Consider the following 21,756-nt stretch of genomic DNA (forward strand, 5'->3'; position numbering starts at 1 on the left):
GCTTTCTTTGCTTTCACGTGGGATTTACAGATATTTCTTGGAAAGCCTAATGATCCAGGAGAGCAAGTCATTAAATAGAGTTTTAGCAAAAGGGTGGTATAGAGTGTACACCGCTGGATTCATAAAGTCAGTTTAAAGTTAAAGTCAACCAGAGATTGTCACAGGTTCAGAAGTTGTGCTGGTGTTGAGACAGGTAAAAAATTTATGCTATTTCAAATTGCATTATGTTTTTCCAGAGTCTGGTTAGTCTCCCAGAGTCAGCAAGTCCTTATCTGTCATGGATGGTGCCACCAGACATATCAAGGGAGTGTGTGCTTAGAATTGCTACTAGAAAGACTAACTTGAAGTGCTGCTCCTGGTCAAAGGCCTATTCAAACAGCTGTTATTAAAAAGCAGCAAACACAATGAAACAATTTAAAAACGTAGTGTATCAAACATATATCCAAAATCTATACAAACACCTTTATTAATTCTCTATTTTTGGGAGTTACAAACGTTGATGGTACTTCAGACTGGATTCATAAATGGTGTTTTACAGGCAGCAATTTTCTTGTGTCATCTTTATTTTATGATTTAAATTATGATGTGATATTTCTCATCTTTTTTTAGGGTACACCAGGAAAACAAGGTCCCACGGGACCACCAGGTGATAAAGGTCCTCCAGGACCTATAGGCCAGTCAGGTGCCACTGGACCTGTAGGTGAAGCTGGTCCGGAAGTAAGTATTGAAGCCTAATACCATGATAAAAAGGCAGGAGTCTAGCAGTTATTCTCCTAGTGTTGAAGTTAGAGATGGAGAACACCTTTTGAGTTCTCTGTGCTTATACAAATGCAAGATTACAGAGAAAATCAATAGTCTTATTTTTGATTCTCTAACCCTAGGGACCTGCTGGTAATGATGGTACTCCTGGACGAGATGGAGCTGTTGGAGAACGTGTAAGAATATATTGTTTTATTAACTCACTTTTGTAAATCTCCATTTTATTACTAATTTATTGCAGGTTATTTCTCTCCATTCAGTTTCCCTGAATGGAGGACTTCTTCTAAACAGATATTACAGCTTTGAATAAAAAGTACCTCTCAAAGCTGAGGAAACCTGGCTAAGAACACCTGCATCTGGAAACTCAGACTTGAGTTCTTACAGCAAGGATATCTTCCTAAATCATAATTGCTAGAAAATAGATGAGGCGTACTAAAGTACTATTTAGATAAATAATGTTGAAATTATCTTTCTCAGGGTGATCGTGGTGAACCCGGACCTGCAGGCTTACCAGGTTCCCCAGGGGGTCCAGGAACTCCAGGTCCCGTTGGCCCTCCAGGAGATGCAGGTCTCAGAGGTGAAACTGTAAGTGAGGCTTCTTTTTTTTTTTTTTTTTTTTTTGGTCTGTGGAAAAAAATACTGTATATGCTTTTGTGTATTCCCTCACATGTCATCTCTATGCAATCTTTGTAGGGTTCTCGAGGTCCAGTGGGTCCCCCAGGTCGTGCAGGAAAAAGAGGCTTGCCTGTAAGTTCTCCATGGTCACTGTGGTTTAATCTGAGATACTTTTTACAGGGGAGTGTAAGGGAAACTGAGCCCAATTTAGAACGCTGAATAGTGACTGAACTTCTAGTATTCTGACTGCAAATGAATGCAGAATGTGTTCTGAGTTGTAAAGCTGTACAAATCTTTTGTAATATACTAGTATGCTTATGCTTTCTTTAAAAATAGTTTCAAAGAAATAAAGTTTTTGAAGTCTCTTTATTTGGAGGGCAGTGCTGTCCAGATGATGGGTATGACCTGAGCTTGCAAATGGCTAGAGTCTGTGTTTGACCAGTCAAATTTTGGGAGAAGTAAGGAATGAATACTGAACAGAAAGGCAGATTTTTAGATCAAAACGTCAGAACTGTAACAAGATCACCTGTTCCCATGAAACTGCCTTATTCAAATCACGAGATTCTGACTTCAATCCAAATGGAAGAACAAACAAAGCTCATCTTTTTCTGTTACATAACTCATTTGCAATCCAAGCTTGGAACAAAAATTTAATCTCAAACTTGGGAAATTAAAAAGAATGCTGTCCTATCCCTAAGCATAAGTCATATGAGGAAAAGGAACAGTTTATTAAATAGTAGGTGATAATGATGTCATTGATAAACCATTTGGAATTTTGCATTGAGAGATTTAGCTTGAAATTTGAAAGCAGAAACTATTCTTTCCACTTATTTTTTTAAATCAGTATGAGAAGTTTGAAACTGTTAAAAATATCAAGAATGGAATTACAACAGTAGTAGAACTAAGCCATTTGTACTGGAGAGCCGGGACACTGTTGTCTGTAGTTAAAGAATGGAACTTCAGTTGTATTTTAATCATAATGAAGGTCAAAGGAATTGTGAAAAGTAAAGGTGCAATATGTGGGACCTCATACTGGAAGTACCTTTTATGATTCCAAGGGTAAAAGTTCATAATATTTTAATCTTGTCTATAACAATTATTTGTCGTATCTAGTATGACAAAGATATTTTTCAAAATTAATAATTCTGTTATGTAACTTACCAGATATTTTCATCACATGTTTTTTGGGCTGTATGATAGAGCTAAACAGACTAAATTTACTGTAATTACAATTAAGCACAACAACACTGTCTTACGTAATTTTTTACTTATTTTTGGTAAAAATTAAGACTCCTGGAGCTGCCCTAGCATCGCCGCCTCCCTAGCTTTAATAGTGAAGGAGGTCAGAGAGCAGTGTCTAAAGCAAAATGAATTTTTTTCCAGTCTAGAATCTTATGCTTCATCACTGATGCTTACAGGGTCCCCAAGGGCCTCGTGGTGACAAAGGTGACAATGGAGATCGAGGTGATAGGGGCCAGAAAGGACACAGGGGTTTCACTGGGCTTCAAGGTCTTCCTGGTCCTCCTGTAAGTTGTTCTGTTTTTACTGTGACTTTATTTTCTTGTTAGTTGAACCATATATTAGGACCATGGTTATTTAAAATACAGAAATAAATGCAAAAGCTATTTTTTCCCGTTAGGTGTTTACCAGTGGCCTGACTGTCTGCGCTTGTGCTTTGCAAGATTTGCGTTCTGCTCGTATTTCATTTGTGCTTTAGAAGTTTAGAAGACTTTTTGCCAGTGTGACAGTATGTCTCTAAAGTATTTGGAAGAACTTCTCGATTTCAGTGGCAGTTGGGTAGCAGTGCCATGAAAAACTTGATTTTTTGATACCTGTTCAGGAAAAGAGTCAATAAAAAGAACCTGCAAGCATCTTTCCACTTCAGAGTAGTGCTGACAGTTTCTCTTTTGTAACCCAGTCTGATTCTGAATGTCATGAAAGCAAAGCTGTTCTGCAGGAACAACTTTATACATAGCCAAGCACCAGTAAATTCCGTTCATCTAAATTTTGATGGCTGTTGTTACTGTGTCTTTGTGACAGAAGAGAACAGTAGGATGAAAATGAATCATAAGAGCGAAATGTGCTACCTATTGTTCATGCATATTATAACCCTACGCCTGCGTATTTACACATATCACACACTGTTTTTTAAAGCTAAAGGGATATGCTTTAAATATCTCAATAATACCATAATTTCTTCCATTTAGGGTCCTATTGGTGAACAGGGAAGTCCTGGCATTCCAGGCCCTTTTGGTCCTCGGGTGAGTATCATATTTCAGGTTTTGGTATTTTCCCCACTGTCACATTTCTGCTGGGGTTTCATTTTTAGTTTACTGGTGTTTGTCTAAACTACAGTACCCTATTATCTTTTGCTGAAGGACATTACCTTGTTTAATATAACAAAGCTTTAACATAAGTGTGGTTTATAGCCAGAAAAAAAGGTCAGTTCTGAATCACTGCAGTGCTACAGTCTCTTTATACAGAGACTTTTGCTACGGCTGATACAAAGAAGCCATGCATGCAGCAGCTCTGCTTACTGCACCTCTGCCTTTCATACCCCCTATGTATTTCATTGACCCGAAAGCAGCAGAGAGATATAGCTCCCTAGGGTAACACGATATCCCTGGGTCTGTATACCGCTGCGCATAAAGCAGCTACTCCGAAGTTTGGGTAGCACTCAGAATTGAATCAACCTGTATAGTTTGGGAAAAACACAGTTGACTTCATAAGAACAGCATTGATACTGCCGCCTTCTTAATTTTAGAGAAGAGGAAAAAGGGTGATTTTTAAAAATCTGGTAATGGACAAAAATAGTTGTATTGCCGTAAGACATAATGCTTGTAAAAGGCTATTTTCAATAACTTTGTTACTAAATGCTAAAACACAGTTCTTTTTTTTCCTCATTTTATCCAGGGCCCTCCAGGTCCAGTTGGTCCTTCCGGCAAGGATGGGAGTCCCGGACCGCTTGGGCCAATTGGGCCTCCAGGTGTCAGAGGAAGTGTAGGGGAAGCCGGACCTGAAGTAAGTTCATGGGAACGTGGAAGGAATAGATTACCTTCAAATAATGAAATTTGCTATGATCCATTGCTGCAGTCTCTCAAACATCCATGAGCCCAAGCCAAATCATAAGATTAGATATAGTTTCCCTGACAGATAGCTGGGGTAACTGTGTTTAAAAAGGATTTATATGTTCCTTATTGTCTTCCAGACCTGTGAGTATCCCAGTCTCATTCACCTATGCTATCCTTAGGCCAACGTGAAGCTACTTCTGTAATTAGCTGGCTGGGGCCTCCTGGATCTACAGCTCAACATGGCTATTTAGCAGTTTAGGCCCTAAGACCTCAGGCCTAAGCATAGTTCAGCTGGTGCATCTGGAACCAGCAGTAGTCCAAAGCATGTTGCTTCTACCACTGAATTAATTTCAGTCCCACAAAGGTGACACTGACTTAAGAACAGCCATGTGAGCCTGATTGCCAGCAGCATTACTCCATCATGCCTTGCATTAAGGAAATCCTTCAGTCCAAACTCTGACACTGACCTCAGCTGACCTTCAGCCCAATCTGAAGTTTACAGACATCACCATGAGCTAGACATCACCAACAAAGAAAAAGTTGTTTGACCGCTTTGGAAAAAGTCCTATAGTTTAGCTAAATGCTCCCCTCCCTCCCCTTTCCACATTTACCAATCTGTTTTCTCCGAGGTCCTAAAACGTTAAGTTATGCCATCCCAAGGAATATAGATAAAAAATTGGAGGGATTTGAGGCCAGGCTGATATGAATGATTGTGTGAAGAGTTAAAAGATTTGCATTGCTTATTTTGGAGTGGAGGTGAGAAATGTGGAATAAAGGTACCTAAAATAACGAGCGACATAGAGACACAGTTTCTGCTGTTCTTCTGTCTCATGTAACACAAACATTCATATTGTTTCCTGTGTTTGTGATGTGCTAATATTTACCATATTTCATTTGAATTTCTGCCAGTTTTCATTATCTCCACTTCTGCTGAAGCACCAAGACTTGAATGAATAGCCTATGGTAGAATACAGGCATATAATGTGCATCTAAATATTTCATTTGTGTAATGAGACAGTAAAAGAAATACGGCATACCAGTATTTTTAGTTTTGCTTTTGCTGATACTTCTATATGGCTATAGATTGGAACCAAAAAAAAAAAGAAATAAAAGTTAAGCATTGCATTTGCCAGACAGAGAATGTGTTGATTTGAATATATGTTCTGTATTAAACATTTGGAGCACTAATTGAAAACTCTGAGATTGTTAATGTCAAAGGAAATGCCACATTCAGACCTACCATCTGATACACCAAAGCATCAAACTTGCACTGAAGGCATATTACAGACTTTCTGCTGCCAAAGATCTGGCAGAGTCTGCAGGTGGAGATACTATGGGTGCCAACAGACCTTTTCTTTCTCAAGACTCAGTTACCTCCCCAACTATCACAGTCCAGGTTGACAGAAGGATCTCAGAACCTCTCGTTCAGGAAAATAGCCTTACTCAGGGAAACACCTATTCTGCCAGATAAGGAGGAAGGGAATTCTGTGTCACATGTCTGGAGATCTGTGGCCAGAAAGCTCAGCACTATGCACAATAAAAGTAAAGATATTTCTGGTGCCTAATTTTCCCTCCAGGCTTTACTAATTGACCATGTGCCTGAGACAACTCAGTAGAAGCAGGAATTTTAGATTGTTCTAAAAAATCGCTTACAGCTGTTGGGAGTTTTAAGAAATAAATTTATTAGGCAGAGTTTTGAAGAAGGAGGGGAGGGATGGCTTAAAAAAGTGGAATCTAGAGGCCGTTCCTTGCTGACTTTTTCCAGCCGTTTAATCTGAAAGCTGGGAGTAAGAAAAAATTGAACAAGGTAGTAAGACATGCAGCGTGGACATGAAGCAGAGAGAATGCCTCACGTGCAGTTCTAATCTCTTCTGTTTGTGGGAGTGTGAATTGGTTATCCGTATCTGAATTTTGCCTGCACCTTAGGGTGACTGACCCTGAAGTTTTGGAAGTTTTGCTTTATTAGTGACTGACTTCCCTTCTCTGTCATTTTGCCTAGTTGACTCAGCTGCCCCCCTATTCCTTTTTTTTTTTTTTTTTTTTTTTTTTTAACTTTAGGGTCCACCAGGTGATCCAGGTCCTCCAGGCCCCCCAGGCCCTCCAGGACACCTTACTGCTGCCATTGGTGACATTATGGGACACTATGATGATGCTATGGCAGATCCACTACCAGAGTTTACTGAGGATGAAGCAGCCCCAGATGACCACAATAAAACAGATCCAGGAGTCCATGCCACACTGAAGTCACTGAGCAGCCAGATCGAGACTATGCGCAGCCCTGATGGTTCAAAGAAGCACCCAGCACGAACCTGTGATGACCTAAAGCTTTGCCACCCCTCCAAGAAGAGTGGTGTGTATAAACACCCCATTTTCGCTATATACCATGTTGTTCTGGCTTATTTCCGGAATATACTTGGGTTGCTGAAAAAATACACAGACTTTGGTTATCTAAACTGATAGTCACACTAGTTGCTCAAAAACTTCTCACGAGTATATAGGAGAAGCTGCCATTGGAGTCTCATATACGGGGAAAATCATCTTCTCGCCTTTATGTCTTCTTTATGCTCTGAGAGTGTCTAGGAGCTTTTTAATGGATTTGAACAACCTTAATAACCTTAAATGACTTCTGAGTCTGAATTCTTTGATTTTGAAGTATTTGAAATATCGATCAGCTTGTATCTTAAAGCAGCATTATAATGTATATCTAAAACACACGTTTAATTACATACCAAATTGTTACATGAAGTATATTCCTGTTTTTCTTCTGTTTGTATTGTCTCCCCAATTTTTTCAAGAGTCTTAATAATACAGTGGAGTCCATATTTTACGTTCTTTGTAGGTGAATATTGGATTGATCCTAATCAGGGATGTGTTGAAGATGCTATAAAAGTATACTGCAACATGGAAACTGGAGAGACCTGTATTTCTGCGAACCCATCTACTATACCACGCAAAACATGGTGGACCAGCAAGTCGTCTGATCTGAAGCCTATTTGGTATGGCCTTGATATGAACAGAGGATCACAGGTAACTAAACACATTTAATTGCAAGAATTCTCTTCTATTCTAATTCGTTCTGGTTTGGAATTTTATCAGCTGTGCTGGAGCAGATTCTACTAGGGTCAGAATTTTATAATATTGATTGACTGGTGGGTATTCAGTCTACTGTTTTTTGTCATATGGCAGTTGTAGGAAGGGAGACTGGGAGAAACTACACAAGTACATCTGAGGCAGGAGCAGCTATAACTAGACCACTACTGGTGGATGTTTATTTTTATTAATCTTAAAAACTTCAACTTCTTCAGAAATGTATTTTAGAAACTGTATATCCTTGTCCTTAAAAAGTATTTTTTTTAAATCCTAATATATAATTTAAATAAATTTTGTTTTAATTGAAATGCACTCTTTCTTTCAGAATACTCTTTACTCCTAAAAAATGCCAAGCCTGCTTTATAAATTCTCTCAACTGAGCTGATTTTAAAGAAAACATGATTGTTGTATCATATGTGTCATGAATGTTCCATGCCTAAGACATCAGTATCTAGCCAGACAAAAATCCCTCTCTTAGCTTTCCATGGGGTTTTCTCTCTGTGATAACTTCTAAAAGTAGGCTTAATAGCACTGCCAAATAACCTAACAGTTTATGCTATGCAAAGTGTATAATTAATCCACTAGCTTTTGCCTTTTTGTTCCTACATTATTGAATCAAAAACGAAGGAAGTAATTGCAGTTGTTATTTCATAGGCAGTAATTAAACATCTTTAAAATGAGTATTTGGTAGGTGAAAATAATCGTGTCGTTATCAACTTGATTCTTGATGACAGTTCAGAGCTTTAACAATTGGGAGCAGATGTGATACTGGTTGCATTTTTGAGATGCTCAGTGCTTTTACTTCCTACTAAATTCAGAAGAACTTGCCATCGCTCCAGTGTCACAGCTGACATAGCTGCCTGCAGAACTACACAAAGGGTGGTTTTTTTTTGTTTTTAAGTCACATGCTCTTTGGAGGAAGAAATTATCTTAAGGAAAACTATAAAAGAATATAAAATTTTTGAAAATGTTGTCAGATTTGATAACTACCAGTATGATCTGTGTAATAGTCATATGCACACCTCAGATGTTCTAAATAATAAATATACTCTTGATATCACTAAACAGAGATATCACATTTTGTATATAACAACAAAGGCAATATGTAAGATTTTCTTTTTTTGGCATTTTAGTGGACTGTACACTTTTTTTAGTCATCCTTACCTGTGTTTTTCTATGTTACAGTCATTCACAAAACGTGAATAAAATGAAAACTGTGTAGATATGGAAAAAATCTCAGGAATTTCGGAATTGTTATTTACAGAAAATCTACTGGAGTTTCTTATAGAAACAGTGAACAATTATAAAAATATTTTTCAAACTAAGTTAATTTTATAATATCCATGTGCAAATGTATAGATATTTTTATTTAGTCGAACTTTGGCTGTTCATGATGTTCCTAAATAAAATGTAAAATCTATAGAAAACAAGCTCCTAAAGTTGCGTTATAGTAGTTACGGTATAAGAGGGGTTTCTCTGATTGATGTTTGTTATCTAGTTTGAGGTTGCTATAAATTACTGTTTGTTACATAATGTTTAGCTCCTGCTGAATCCATTTTTTGAAAGAACACAGTGTTCATTCCAAAACTTGGAATGTCTGTGGAGGCCCAGCTGCCCTCTAGAATAGGGTCAGTTGTTCAGTTTCCAAGTTTCTGCACTATGATCAAAATTTTCCATAATGATCCCTGCTACAAGATGTCTATATTTCTTGGTCCTCAACTTGCAGCAAATTACAAAAGAAATCATTCTTATATTTTCTGTCATAGGCCTCATGCTAGTCGTGTCTGAAAAAGATTATGAGAATGGCAGATATGTATAGAATTCACATACTTTATATGAATTTTCATGTAATATATGTTAAATCTATTTTGTATCTTCACAGTTTGTGTATGGGGATACTGCTGTCACTCAAATGACATTCCTGCGCCTTTTATCAAAGGAAGCTTCCCAGAATATCACTTACCATTGTAAGAACAGCGTCGGGTACATGGATGACCAGACTAAGAACCTGAAAAAAGCTGTAATTCTGAAAGGGGCCAATGACCTGGAGATCAAAGCGGAGGGAAACAGCCGATTCAGATATACTGTTCTTCATGACAACTGTTCTGTAAGTTTGGTCTTTTTATCCTTTGGTATGGAGAAAAAGGACTTTTGTCTTCTAATATTGTCAGTTCTTCCAATTTAGCAAAAATTCATGGAACAGGATAATTAATAGGCTGCAGAATTTCAACATGAGTTACAGAAGTAACTGGTCAAATAGATATTTTATTACAGTTCTAGGTTCACTTAATGGAAGTGTGCACTATTTTGGGGATATTTATAAATTACTATTTTTTATTAGTGAGCATACTGAGATACATAGCTTACCATCTTGCGTTTCCCAGTACATGTTTACCTCTGTGTGGGATCACACAAAGAAACTAAATAAGTTCAAGCACTTGTGTGCCAAATGAATAGGATCATTGCAGCAGTACACTAAAGCAAATTCATTGGTACTGTGGCTGACTTAGCTGGAAAGGAGAAATGTTCCCACAAAAAAAATTCCCAGTGGGAATAAAAATGATCAAGTAGAAGTTGCACAAGTTTTTTTCGTGTTCAATAACATTCCCAGCGAAGATCAAGACATTGGCAAAATATTTTTAAAGTTAGCTTTGGACTTTACAAAAATTAGAGACCCTCTGTGCGTTAAAGGAGCATAGGCAAGAATACATGTGCAGGAGTATATTAACACATAGGGAGGAACCTGGTGACAAAAAGAAAAATCAATCTGATTTGAGGAGAAGGTCTTAACGTGTCAATCTAAAGGATCTGCTCATCGCTGTAAAAGTAGTATTGTACATTTTAAAATAATCAAGGTGAGGTGCACGAGATTGGGCATTGTTCAGTGGAGATACGGTGTGATCCTTCTGAAGTGTCTCAGTTGTCACCTCAGTGAGTCACCTGCTGGCATTCGTCCTGCTTCTCAGATGAGCTCTGACCTAATTCTTCCTTTGTTTGTTTTTCAGAAACGTAACGGGAATGTGGGCAAGACTGTCTTTGAGTACCGAACACAGAATGTGGCACGCTTACCTGTCATAGATATTGCACCAGTGGACATTGGCAGCCCTGACCAGGAATTTGGAATTGAGATTGGGCCAGTTTGCTTTGTGTAAGAGAGAGGGGGGAAATTTACACATTACCCAGCAACAGCAGCAATTAAACACATGAACTTAGACTGATTGAAGTTAATCCTGAGACTCTTGAAGTAATGGCTGATATTGGATCAGCATTGTATATATACAGTTCTTCTTAAATGCCCGGCCTCCTTTTCAATATTTATTTTACTTACAAACCTTCTGTTTTAAATGATTGAAATCAACTTTTGAGTACAACAGTACAATTTTAAGAGGACCGATGATCACCTTTTAAAAATAATCTGAATCTTTCCTTGCTTTTGCTTCAGATTATTTCAAAATTTACAGATATTCAAAATAGATAGTTTTAATGTGGGACTATGTAAAGCTCTAAAGATTATTTCTTTTGCTTGGATGCATACTGAGTAACAGAAGAGTAGAGCACTCGTGTGAACTGTTGGTTATATTTCAATCAGGTCTATTCCCTCTACCCCAGCGTGTCTCCCTATTCTTGCCAGTATGGTAGCCGTTCACAGAAATCTGTCTTTTATAGAATAAAATCTCTTCAGATAAGACCATCTTAATTTGGCATTGCCTTTCCTGCACTTTCCTATGTAATAGTCTGTTCAGAAGAGGATTCCATAGCCGTGATTAATTTATGAAGTACAAATACTACTGGGGTAAATATGAGTTTTCAGTAGAACTGTCCCATATATAAATTTTAAGGCCTGACTTCTTACTTCTCACAATATACCCATGTAATTCCATTGAATTATCATTTATCTTCAAAATACGTCTTAAACCCAATGCTTGTTGATTTTTTCCAATATTTGTCCATCTAATAAGCCATTACGTATCAAATTATACAGATGTCTTATATATGGTGCCAATTTATGTATGTTTCAAGTCATTCACGTGTATACCAGACCATTCGCTAATAAAGAGAGTTTAGAAATACATTGTTTTTAGCTGACATCCAGACATGCATCACCAGTAATTTTGACTCAGTGGCCTTGAACTGTCAAGGCAAGAAAATGCCACCGTTTCTTAGCATGAGCTACCTCATCTCTAGAAGTTGGGATGCGTTTAATATTCTTGTTTTTATTTTAGATATTAAAAGGTGCTATGCTTCTGTTATTGTTTCAAGAACAGAGATAGGCAGGGCAAAAACAATATAACAAAGTGATGGTGCTAAATGACTCTGTAGAAGGCTGATAAAATAAAGATGCCTACTGTCAATGTCATTTTCAGAGTTTAGCTGTTAGGGTTATGGTATGTGAAAGAACAATGTTACAGTGCATTTATGTGTTGGTCATACAGTATATAGAATGTTTTGTACCACCAGCATGCTTTATTTTGTAAAGCATGTAGGTACAAACTTGCTTAGTTTTTTGTTTCTTTACTGCATTTGTGCTCTCCACGTTTTTTGTTTGTTTCTTTAAGAAAAATAAACAGCTGGGGCCATCCCTAAAGAAAGTCATGCACATAGCTTTATTCATGTATCCTTGCAAAGCATTTAATTAAATACATGTTTCTTGCTATGTCAGTGGTTTCCTTTTTGTAGAATTCCTTCCAGTGTGTCCCATATCAGTTTATTTCCAGGAACGTGAAAATAGAAGTATTTAACTTTTTATTTATTTTGTTGCTATTTTACATAACTCATTTGCAATGCATTCGCCTGAAGTATTTTAAACCTAGGAGTATAAAAGTATTTTGAGTAATATCCTCTTTGTGACAGTTTTCACAAGATAGATGTCAATTTGTATGGAGTAATCACCAGCAGTCCTATTCAAGCTACCTGGCTGGTGTTGTTTGAAACTCCAGAGAATCAGAATTTTTATTCCAGACTGAATAAAATGTGATCCTCAATGCCAAACGTCAGTTTAAATCGTCTCTAATAGAACACAGTTGCTGGACCAGACATAAAGTTGCATTGTAGAAAGGAAGGCAAGAATCTAAGCTTGTGACATCCTTCTAAAAAGGTAAATGTTCAAGGACACTTTGCAAGTTTCCAGGGTGTCCATATGCACGTTTGTATGTTGGCTGTGAACAGGGATGTTGACGGGTTCACGCTGACATTAGCTGTTAGCTTTCCAGACCCAGGCAGGAGCTCCATGATTTCTTTTTTACTGGCATGAAATGATTTCTATAAGTATGTAACTCATGAGTGACTGTTTCACGTGGGATCCTTGAGAGCTGGTGGATAACGTTAATAATCTGAGGTGTAATGGCTAGCTCAAACGAGTTCATGCAAAGATCGATATGTGGTGACTGTGATCTATACCTCTGTAGGACATCTATGAAAAGGCATAAAGCAAAGAGTACAGATGCATGTTTGAAAGGTATTTGTAATCTCTGATTTTTATCAGCGGAATATCGTAACCCATCATGAGTATATACTCATGTATATACAAATGTTTTGTGAGGTTATTGAAGAAAAATGTTTAATTATAAGGGCCATATTTTTTTTCTTTTCAAGTCTCTCTCTTTGCCACTTCATCTCCATAAAAGCTATTCAGTCAGCTCTCAGCTCGAAGTTAAAGTTCTGTTGTTCGTTACTTGTAATTTGGCATTTATTGTATGCTGACGTTGCACAGTGGGGTTAATGATAGTTGGGTAGTTTATCTTGAAGTGTATAGGAAGGTGTGTTTGGATAATTTCATTTTAACAAAATAATCTGAATTTGTAATGTTTGTTCTTACGGTATATGTATCATCACTGCAATGATTTTATCCCTGTGTCACTGAACTACAGATACAAAATATCAGCCTTGACACAGCTGATTATCGGTTTGGGAGCAAGCAGAACTTACCTAACACAAGGGGCCGTGTTGGTGGGAGAGCCTATCCTTTGTAATATCTCACTGAGTACAAAATATCAGCCAGGTATGAAAAGCAGCAGCTTTGATCAATAGGGTTTAGGGCGTCCTTGACACTGATTTTTCTCCTTCGGGGCTGAGATTTTATACAGTTACACAGTAGAATGCATATTGGGTTTCTTTTCTGAAGCGGTGGCTCCTAACACAGACAGCTTTTCACAATGTATTTTACTGTTAGATTTCTTTCAAGTTAAAACTTTGAAAGGATCTGTTCTTGCTGAGGCAGGAAAAAATGCAGCAGATTTTTTCAGATACGCTCAGTGGGCCTTGGAGGTTGTCAAAAATATTCCCAGAGATGAAAAAGTGTGCTTTTCTGCAAACACAATGAACAAAAAATTGGGATTCAAGTATTGCAGAGCCTAGTCTTGTTTTGCTATTGACTAGTTTTAATCTTTTACCTTTACATTATATTTTGCATGGAGTTTAATTATGCTTCTCTAAGATTAAGACTTTCTTTTTTTTGCTTGACAGCTTCTTTTCAATTTATTTTGAGACATGACTGAAGACAGTCAGTTATACACTTTACTGGGCAAATCATTTAACTTGCCCAGCGGTTTAACAGGGCAAGATTAGTATTGCTTTATTTATATAAATTAAATACAATAAATTTAAGTACATATCATGTTATACATATGATATACGTACGTAATACAAATATGTTAAAATATAAGCAAGTAATATTAATATTGTTTTTTAAAAAAAGAAAAGCTGTTGCTTCTGCTGTACTTCCTGAGGAAGCCAACTCTGTGACTGTGTGTCAAACGTGATCACAAACTGCCTGCTGGATCCGTGAGCTTTTTAAATCGAGCAGTTCTGTATGCTTAAGATGTGAGGCAAAAAAGGACTCAATGGTGTAAGCCCTCCCTGGACAAGAGGGTTTTTGGATCACAGTTTTGGATGTATGCACCTTAGTTTCAGAGTGACTGTGAAAATAGGTTTAGGTTTAGGCTGAATCATTTGCTCTTTTAAAAGCTGGAACAGCTTAAGATGCACCTCCTCCATGCTCTAGCCATAAAAATCTTGCCCTGTTGTTTTAAATTTTGGTGCTCGGTTCTAGTTCAGTGGTTACTCTGTTGTCTCTGGGCATATGAGAATGCAAGTTCAAATCTCATTGCCTCTCCCTCTCAAACTCCTTCCTCACCTATCTGTTAGCTTCCTTGTAGCTTTAATTAATACTCAGGTCTAAGTTCTTAATACCACAAGGATTCTCTCGAGCATGTGGCGTGCTACGTCGAAGAACTCATCAAGGAAGACAGAAGTGTAAGGAAGAAAATACTGTGGGATAACAGCTAAAAGCACAACATAACCAACGTCTGCAGAGCATAGCAAATAAGTAGGGGGAAATGAAGTTTTTCTGTAGGAAGGCAAGCAGAGAGTCTGAAAATGGGGTATAACCAAAAAGTAATATTTTTCTTATTACCGCTGAATAAGGGTCTCTAGGTTTTGTTCATCTTCTGCAGCTGCCTAAGGTTGATTGTGTTAAAGATATGAGAAGGGCGTTGCACACTGAGAAATGGCATGCTTGAAGAAGAAAAGATCCACATGAGAAACTGGAAAATGAAAGAAGTTTTTGAAATTTTAAGATCGGATTTGATTCAGTTTAGTCTACTAAGCAGCACTGGAAGACTTTTGGAATTTTAGTCAGATTCTGGAGAGAATTCCCAGTTCTGAAACTGAGTAGAAAACTATTAGAATAAACTACCTGAAACTTATGGAAAGCAATTAGGATTTGCGAGGCAGCAGAACCTGCTGCGCAGACGTTGCCTTCAGCAACCTTCAGCACACAGTAATAGAAATCTGCAAGACATTTTAAAATAACAGTTAAGAGAGTTTATTTGTGGGATATGTCTAGGAAATCTACTCACTGAATAAAACTCAACATGGACGTTGATGGGATAGTTAACGTAACAGCTGAAGCTACAGTAAAACATCTGAAGAGAAAACCATCACAGAAGAACTTCTGTGAATATATATGAAGTAGATGTAAAGGTAACTTACAATCTACAGAAAATAAAATGTGTAATTTTGGGCAAAAATGAAGACTACATTGAAGGATTAATACTTGCAAGGCAGTTTGTCTCACCGAGAAAGGCCATATTTATAAAAAGAGTAAGACCTCCAGGAAGATAGAAAGTAAAACGGTTGCAAAAGGAAAAACAGAACTAAATGGAAATGTAAAAATGGCTTTAGAAGGAAAAAGATTCCCAGCAAGTAGGCAAACACCATAGAGAAAACAAGCTAAAAATGAGCATAATATTAAAAATTTGATGGTATTTTCATGAAGGAATCACATGACAAAAGGAAGAACAAAATCTACAGTTTGGCACTGTGAATATAAATGCCAAATAGATTGTAGAGATGTAGACCAAGTGGACCAAACTGTTTATGCTAGAAAAATATAATCATTTTCGTTCTGGATTAGTGTGTCCAGTGGATTGCAATTTGCTGAAATATTACTGTCCATCCTCTTTAACCTTGTTTAGGAATGTTAGTGCTGAAAACCATGCAAGCTCACGTTTTGTCAAAGCATCATAGAACTGCGCTTCGGCCTTAGTCGACTGAGTGAAAGATCTGATACAAAAATAACCAGTTCTAACGAGAAGAAAACCTAGTACAGCTGAAATATGAGTTGTGACAGCAACATTCACAAAAGCACACCATAACTGGAGTGCATCCTCAGTGCATCTAAAAGTGAACTACTTTGACTAGCTGTATTTTCAGTAGATGTGAACCAGGATCTGAAATTCAGCAATAAAACAAAAAAAAAGTAAGTAAGTCCATTAATCCAGAAGTGTTTTTGGCTAAACGTACACTGAAAAGAGGCCTTTGCAATTTATCTCATGAACCTCTTCTGGCAGTAATAAAGAGAAGTTTTGGATAAGCATAGCTTTGCTTCGAAAAAGAGGACAACCAAGGGGCTGCTCTCATGGGAAAGAAGCAATGCAGATTGCAATCAGTGCTTCAGAAAGATGTCCTCTCGACTGAAGCTGCGATGAGACAAAGAACAAGCGAGGACGGGAGGCTACCAGGCATTAGCTATAGCGCAGTTTCTTTATCTTGGAACGGTGATCCCTCAGTGTAGGGTGAATGATGTGTTGTTCCCTTCTCCCAGTAAACAGGTAGGCAGAAGCCCGATAAGCTCCTCTCTTTCTTCCCAAATCCAAAAACCTCCTCCAAAAGATCTTTCTCTTCTAATACTTCAAATTATGTTTCTATGGATTGTCTTTGAGGGCATAGTAAAGTATAATCTAGGACATCAGATTACAACTAAACTTTAAAGTAATATTTTAAAGTAACCAGATGTTAAAGTAACAACATAAAGTAACTGCGTAGTAATAAAAATATTTCGTACATTCCTGTATAGTTTCATTTGTACAGCAAGTGCCTCATTACTAACACTTCCAGAAAAGAGGCATTCAATTTAAAAATCATTGCCTACCAGATCTATCTTTTTTCCTGTGCTTTTTAAGGTGACAAGATGATTTTTAAAGTGCTGTTATGGTTTCTTTTGTGGTCAAAATGGGTATGGTTTCCTTCATAAGCAATATATTCTAACTTGGTGACTACAGTGAAGTTGTGTTCCAATCGTAAAGAACAACCAGTCATCCAAAATAGGTACGTTATGTGCATCATCTGCAGCTGAGGAGGAATGCTGGAAATGAAATTTCTGTGAAGACTTCAATACTTAAGCTGTATCAGCAAAATCATAGCATGACTAGCTGCGTTTGGGGAAGACCTTTCCCATTTATGAGGTCAAAATTCCTGTAGCCAGCTCTTCCGCCAAGTTGCTTTCTGCAACCAGAGGCTTAAGGCCCTCTGGTTGATGTCACAATGGGGTGAGCGTTACAAATTATATTACTATATATTTAAATGGTCAGCTTTTTTCTTAGCAAGGAACTCAGCTGATCATTAGCAAGCTTCAGGAAATAATTCATAGCAGTTACTCAAATTCAAGAACTATCCAAACCCAATTATAGGTAATTGTTTATTCTGTCCTGGTTCTGGCTGCAAATTTACTTCTAAAGTAAAGCGCTGCAGAGATGCACACGTCATTGGCGTGCTTCTCTCTTGTCAGTAGTTGTCCCTAGGCATTGTCCCTAGGCAGTTACCTCCAACAGCGAGGATTGCCAAAGCCAAGCTTTTTGTATGGTGATGTCTTAAACTGTGCCCACCGAGAGCCCTCTGGGGTTACCGAGCTGTGCTTCTGGGGCTTCGAAAGTAGGGCCAGGCACCAGGCTGTTGCCAGATATGATGGCTACAGAGATCGCGTCTCCTGTTTATTAGCCAAAAACAAGGTAAGTCTCTGTGACTCACAAGTGTTTATGAATAGTCTGAAATCAGATTTCCAAAGTTTCTGAACTTTCTAATCTAAAAGATTAGAAAGAGAGAAGGATTTACTGGGTTGTTGGTGGTGGGGGGGTTTTTTTCTTTTCCTTTTTTTAAAACCTAATTTCCCTAAGGAAATGTTGGTGAAATCCTAACGCATCGATCTGAGCTGGATGTCTGGGAAACTATTTGAGGAGGAGTCAAAACTTCTTTTTTTTTTTTTTTTAATTTTATTTTGCAAGAGCTATGGTCCTGTGGGTTGGGGGGGGGGGGCAGGAGGGGGCATGTTTATCAGCTGACATGTAGTAACACGCATCAAAATGAGACATTTCTTTTATCATATCATCAGGCTTATTTCTGTATTGGCTTCTTTCCTTGCTTGTCCATGACTCTTGTGTAACTGTGCAGAATCTGGGGTGGTGGTTTTTGCCCCCCCCCTCCTTTTCTCCAGTACAAATTAAAGTTATAATCTAAAGGAAGATGAACTTGAATAGCTGTCCTACACTAACTTAGGGTATAAACCCTTTCTTATCTTAATGCCAGTGTTTGTTAATGTTTCTCTACAGCCTTGGAAGACCTTTGTTAGTCACCTAAGCTAAAAGGGGTTATTATTTCCAGAACTAACTAAAGCAACTGCTGCATGTCGTGAACCAGATGTGCTACTCTAACAATGAGGGATGGTGCTGCTAGCCTGAAAGTATTAGGTAAGACTTCTTTTTTTTTTTTTAATTATTTCCCATATGAAATAAAAGCTAGAGGCTCTTGCAGGCTGATACAGTAAATTAGTGTAAGAAATAGGGGTAGACTCTTAGGCTAACAAATAATAACCTATTTTCTAAGCTAATTCTTGTTTATCAAGCTATCTATCTGTTCTAGTTTATTTTTCTTATTTTTTTCCAAAAGCCTTTCTGAAAAGTACAAAAAAAAATATCAGGCTCATGTTGTCCTAGTAAGTGACCTTCTGAAAAAAAAAAAAAGTGTGGGTATTATTTGAAACAAGTAAACTATTTTATGGTGCTATCTATCTATCTCAGCTATTTCTTTTTGTTTGTGTTCTACAAATGTTATAGTAATCACCCATTGTTAGTAGCGCTTATTAATCAAAGACTTAATGAGTTTTTTTTTTAAAAAAAAAGCAAGAAAGAAAACCCAAAACTCAGTTTTAAGCGCCAGTAATTGTTACCAGTCATTCACTCAGGCATAGCCGTATTGGAGAGTATCGAGGCTATTACTTCTGCATGGAGGATTAAGACCAGGTGTTTCCAATGCATTTTTCCCATCAGCCAACATTCTTAGCAGCTGCTTTCATAAAATTTCAACTCCAATCAAAAGATTTCCAACCATGTAATTTATGTCAGACTAATATTATTACTTACACGTAATTCTCATCTTCCACAAATGGCAGCTATTTGTATCCTTAAAAAAGAGGAGCTTTCCCATGAGAGCCAATAATTTTTATGAGTCACTGGCACTGCTATCTTTTATGTTATATTAAGTAATTTCTGTCTGGATACTGTAATTTGTGCTGGTAAAGTCTCCCCAGCCCCTCACTGAGCTGGTTCTGCATGGGGCCAGCTGAATCCTGTGATGCCAGAGCAGGTCAGTGGCATGGCTCAGACCCAAGTCCACTGAGGTTTCTCAAAAACAGCAGTCCTCTGCTCATTTTTCCTGCTTGGTCCAATCCAGAAAGTACTCTCAGAAGCTGCCTGACCCATACCCATCAACTAGAGACATCAAGACAGCATCTCTGCACACACAGATTACCCCCCCCCCCCCCCAAATTTATGAAGCTGTTGTTGATCTTGTTGTAGTGGGGTTCTTGGGTAGTTCAGTTGGGTCCTGATGTGTGGGGGAGGGTCTGGCTCTGTTGTGTTGCGGACAAGCCTGTGTTGCATCCATCAGTGTTACCAACCGGAGCGGTTTCACAGCTAGGCTTCGCCTGTGCCCTTAACTTCCTTCCTATGGCCTGAACTCGGACACCACCAAAAGTACTGAGGTGATTACCTCACGTTCAGATTGTGCCAAGATCTGCGGATGACTTAATTGTGCCTCTCCAATGGCCGTAGACAATGTCAAGGTGTTTAGATTGTCAGCTGTGTCCAACTGGCACTGCCTCAGTGCATGTCTTGTAGTAGCCCTTTAGGCCATTTATTTAAGCTGTCACCTGAAAAGGTAACTGCCTGTTTATTTAATTTAGATCAAAGCAGTTTTTTGTTGTTCTTGTTGTTGATGGCGTCTTTTTTCTTAGGGGGATTCAGGGCTTCTGTTCCCTCTAAATAGATCTGTTTAGGTATATGGTACTATTTTGGATTTTGCTGTCAGAGCTGAATCTGTGATGATAGCTAGAGAAGCTCATCAGGCTTGACAAGATGAGCTTCTGGAGGGAGAGCAGTAGCAAATGAGAAAATTTCACCATATGGTGCCATAAACTGCTTCTCTTAGACTCACTACGTTTTCCTTCAAGTAAAGTTACCTTAGAAAAAAAATCTGCAAATGGTGCCAGCACGGTGTCCTGCCTCATTAATATATTTGAGGAAAGAGATACAAGTAGTAAAATAAAAAAAAAAAAAGTCAGTTTTATGGAACAACAAGGAGTTTTATTAAGATATTTTATTATGTGTCTCTGTAAGGAATAGACCAACAACCATATAAAAGCTTACAAAGATGGTTAACCTTCAACACTATAAATGTGTTAACGTGACAAAAGAAGTTCACAATTTTGCATCTTTATTGACTTTTACAGAGTGAAGGGAGAAAGTTCTCAACTATGACATGCCAATAACCACATATGACAGGAGACATTTACAATTGCTGTTAATCCTTTACTTTTTTTAAAGCAAGTCAATAACCCTGACTTGCAGAGTTAGGAGTGAAAAATACATTAGCACCATCATGTTAGTCTTTTACACTTCCCTAATTTTAGTGGTCTTGACCAGCAATGACAGGAAAGTAGAGAAGCACCTTTGATAACAGAATACAATCCAACAATAAAATTATGGTGACTGTTGACATTAAGGTATTAAACTCTTAATATACACTGTACTTTTTCCACAGCTAATCAGTACAGAAATGTACAATTTTGTACCAAATGATTCCACTAAATTGACCAATAGGTCTAATGTGTTTTGATTGATTTGTTTGACTTTTGGTGTGAATTATCAGACATATCCCAGTTTCTGTCCATGTTGAGGTAGTTGAAACGGGGAAGTCTTTCTAGCTTTATGGACTGCATCTTAGAAAGAAGGGTAAACTTTGGTACTGGGAGCAAATCAGTGCTTTGTAAATTGGCTAACATTCAACTAATAGAACACAGTGTTGTTTTATTGAGTGTTGAAGTTTTACTATAGCACCACGGAGACATGTTTTGAAAATGGAATTTGGTAAAAAAAAAAAAAAAATACAGCAAAAAGCATTTTTATTGTACTTTGTGTAATAGCAAAAATTAACCCTTGATATCAAATTAATTTCTCCCCCAGAAATTTTGTTAATAAATAACTGGGATACAGATGGTCACCTGTACTAGCTGACAAGGTTAAAACAAAGGAGCACAGTTGGAGTGTGAATTTGTTTGCTGGGGTTTCAGAAAGAGCAAGATCTTTGATTTATAAGAAGCAGACTGGGCCAATGTCCACACCAAATTCCTGATCAGGACCACCAATATCTATGGGTGCAATATCAATCACAGGCAACCTCATTGTCTTGCGTGTGCTGTATTCAAAGACTGTTTTACTCCATTCGCCAGTGTGTTTCTGTGAAATTAAAGAGAAAAAAAAAAAAACATTTCAGAGAAATAAGTGTTGGGCCATAAGGACGTTATTGTACAATTTACTGGATTCTATACTTGCTCTTTTCATATAATGTGCTCTCCGTATCAATATGAAAATGTTTATGCCCATTATCTCCT

General features: G+C 37.7%; 2 protein-coding genes across 4 annotated transcripts in view; one reads left to right on the forward strand and one right to left on the reverse strand.

Moving 5' to 3' along the window:
* The window catches only part of COL5A2 (collagen type V alpha 2 chain), a 205,929-nt gene extending 194,324 nt beyond the window's left edge, over positions 1–11,605 (forward strand). For all 3 annotated transcript variants that reach the window (XM_068948332.1, XM_009666275.2, XM_009666274.2), the window contains 11 exons: positions 610–717; positions 882–935; positions 1,237–1,344; positions 1,453–1,506; positions 2,793–2,900; positions 3,582–3,635; positions 4,288–4,395; positions 6,504–6,795; positions 7,285–7,472; positions 9,418–9,642; positions 10,541–11,605. In XM_068948332.1, the coding sequence (XP_068804433.1) occupies positions 610–717; positions 882–935; positions 1,237–1,344; positions 1,453–1,506; positions 2,793–2,900; positions 3,582–3,635; positions 4,288–4,395; positions 6,504–6,795; positions 7,285–7,472; positions 9,418–9,642; positions 10,541–10,687 (1,446 nt within the window). In that variant the 3' untranslated portion in view covers positions 10,688–11,605. The remainder of the gene's footprint in view (positions 1–609; positions 718–881; positions 936–1,236; positions 1,345–1,452; positions 1,507–2,792; positions 2,901–3,581; positions 3,636–4,287; positions 4,396–6,503; positions 6,796–7,284; positions 7,473–9,417; positions 9,643–10,540) is intronic.
* An 8,818-nt stretch (positions 11,606–20,423) lies between these two features.
* COL3A1 (collagen type III alpha 1 chain) overlaps positions 20,424–21,756 on the reverse strand; it is a 55,188-nt gene continuing 53,855 nt past the window's right edge. The window contains exon 51 of the mRNA XM_009666273.2: positions 20,424–21,601. Within this exon, the coding sequence (XP_009664568.2) occupies positions 21,455–21,601 (147 nt within the window). The 3' untranslated portion in view covers positions 20,424–21,454. The remainder of the gene's footprint in view (positions 21,602–21,756) is intronic.

This window comes from Struthio camelus, chromosome 6, assembly GCF_040807025.1.
Source record: "Struthio camelus isolate bStrCam1 chromosome 6, bStrCam1.hap1, whole genome shotgun sequence".
Classification (NCBI taxonomy): domain Eukaryota; kingdom Metazoa; phylum Chordata; class Aves; order Struthioniformes; family Struthionidae; genus Struthio; species Struthio camelus.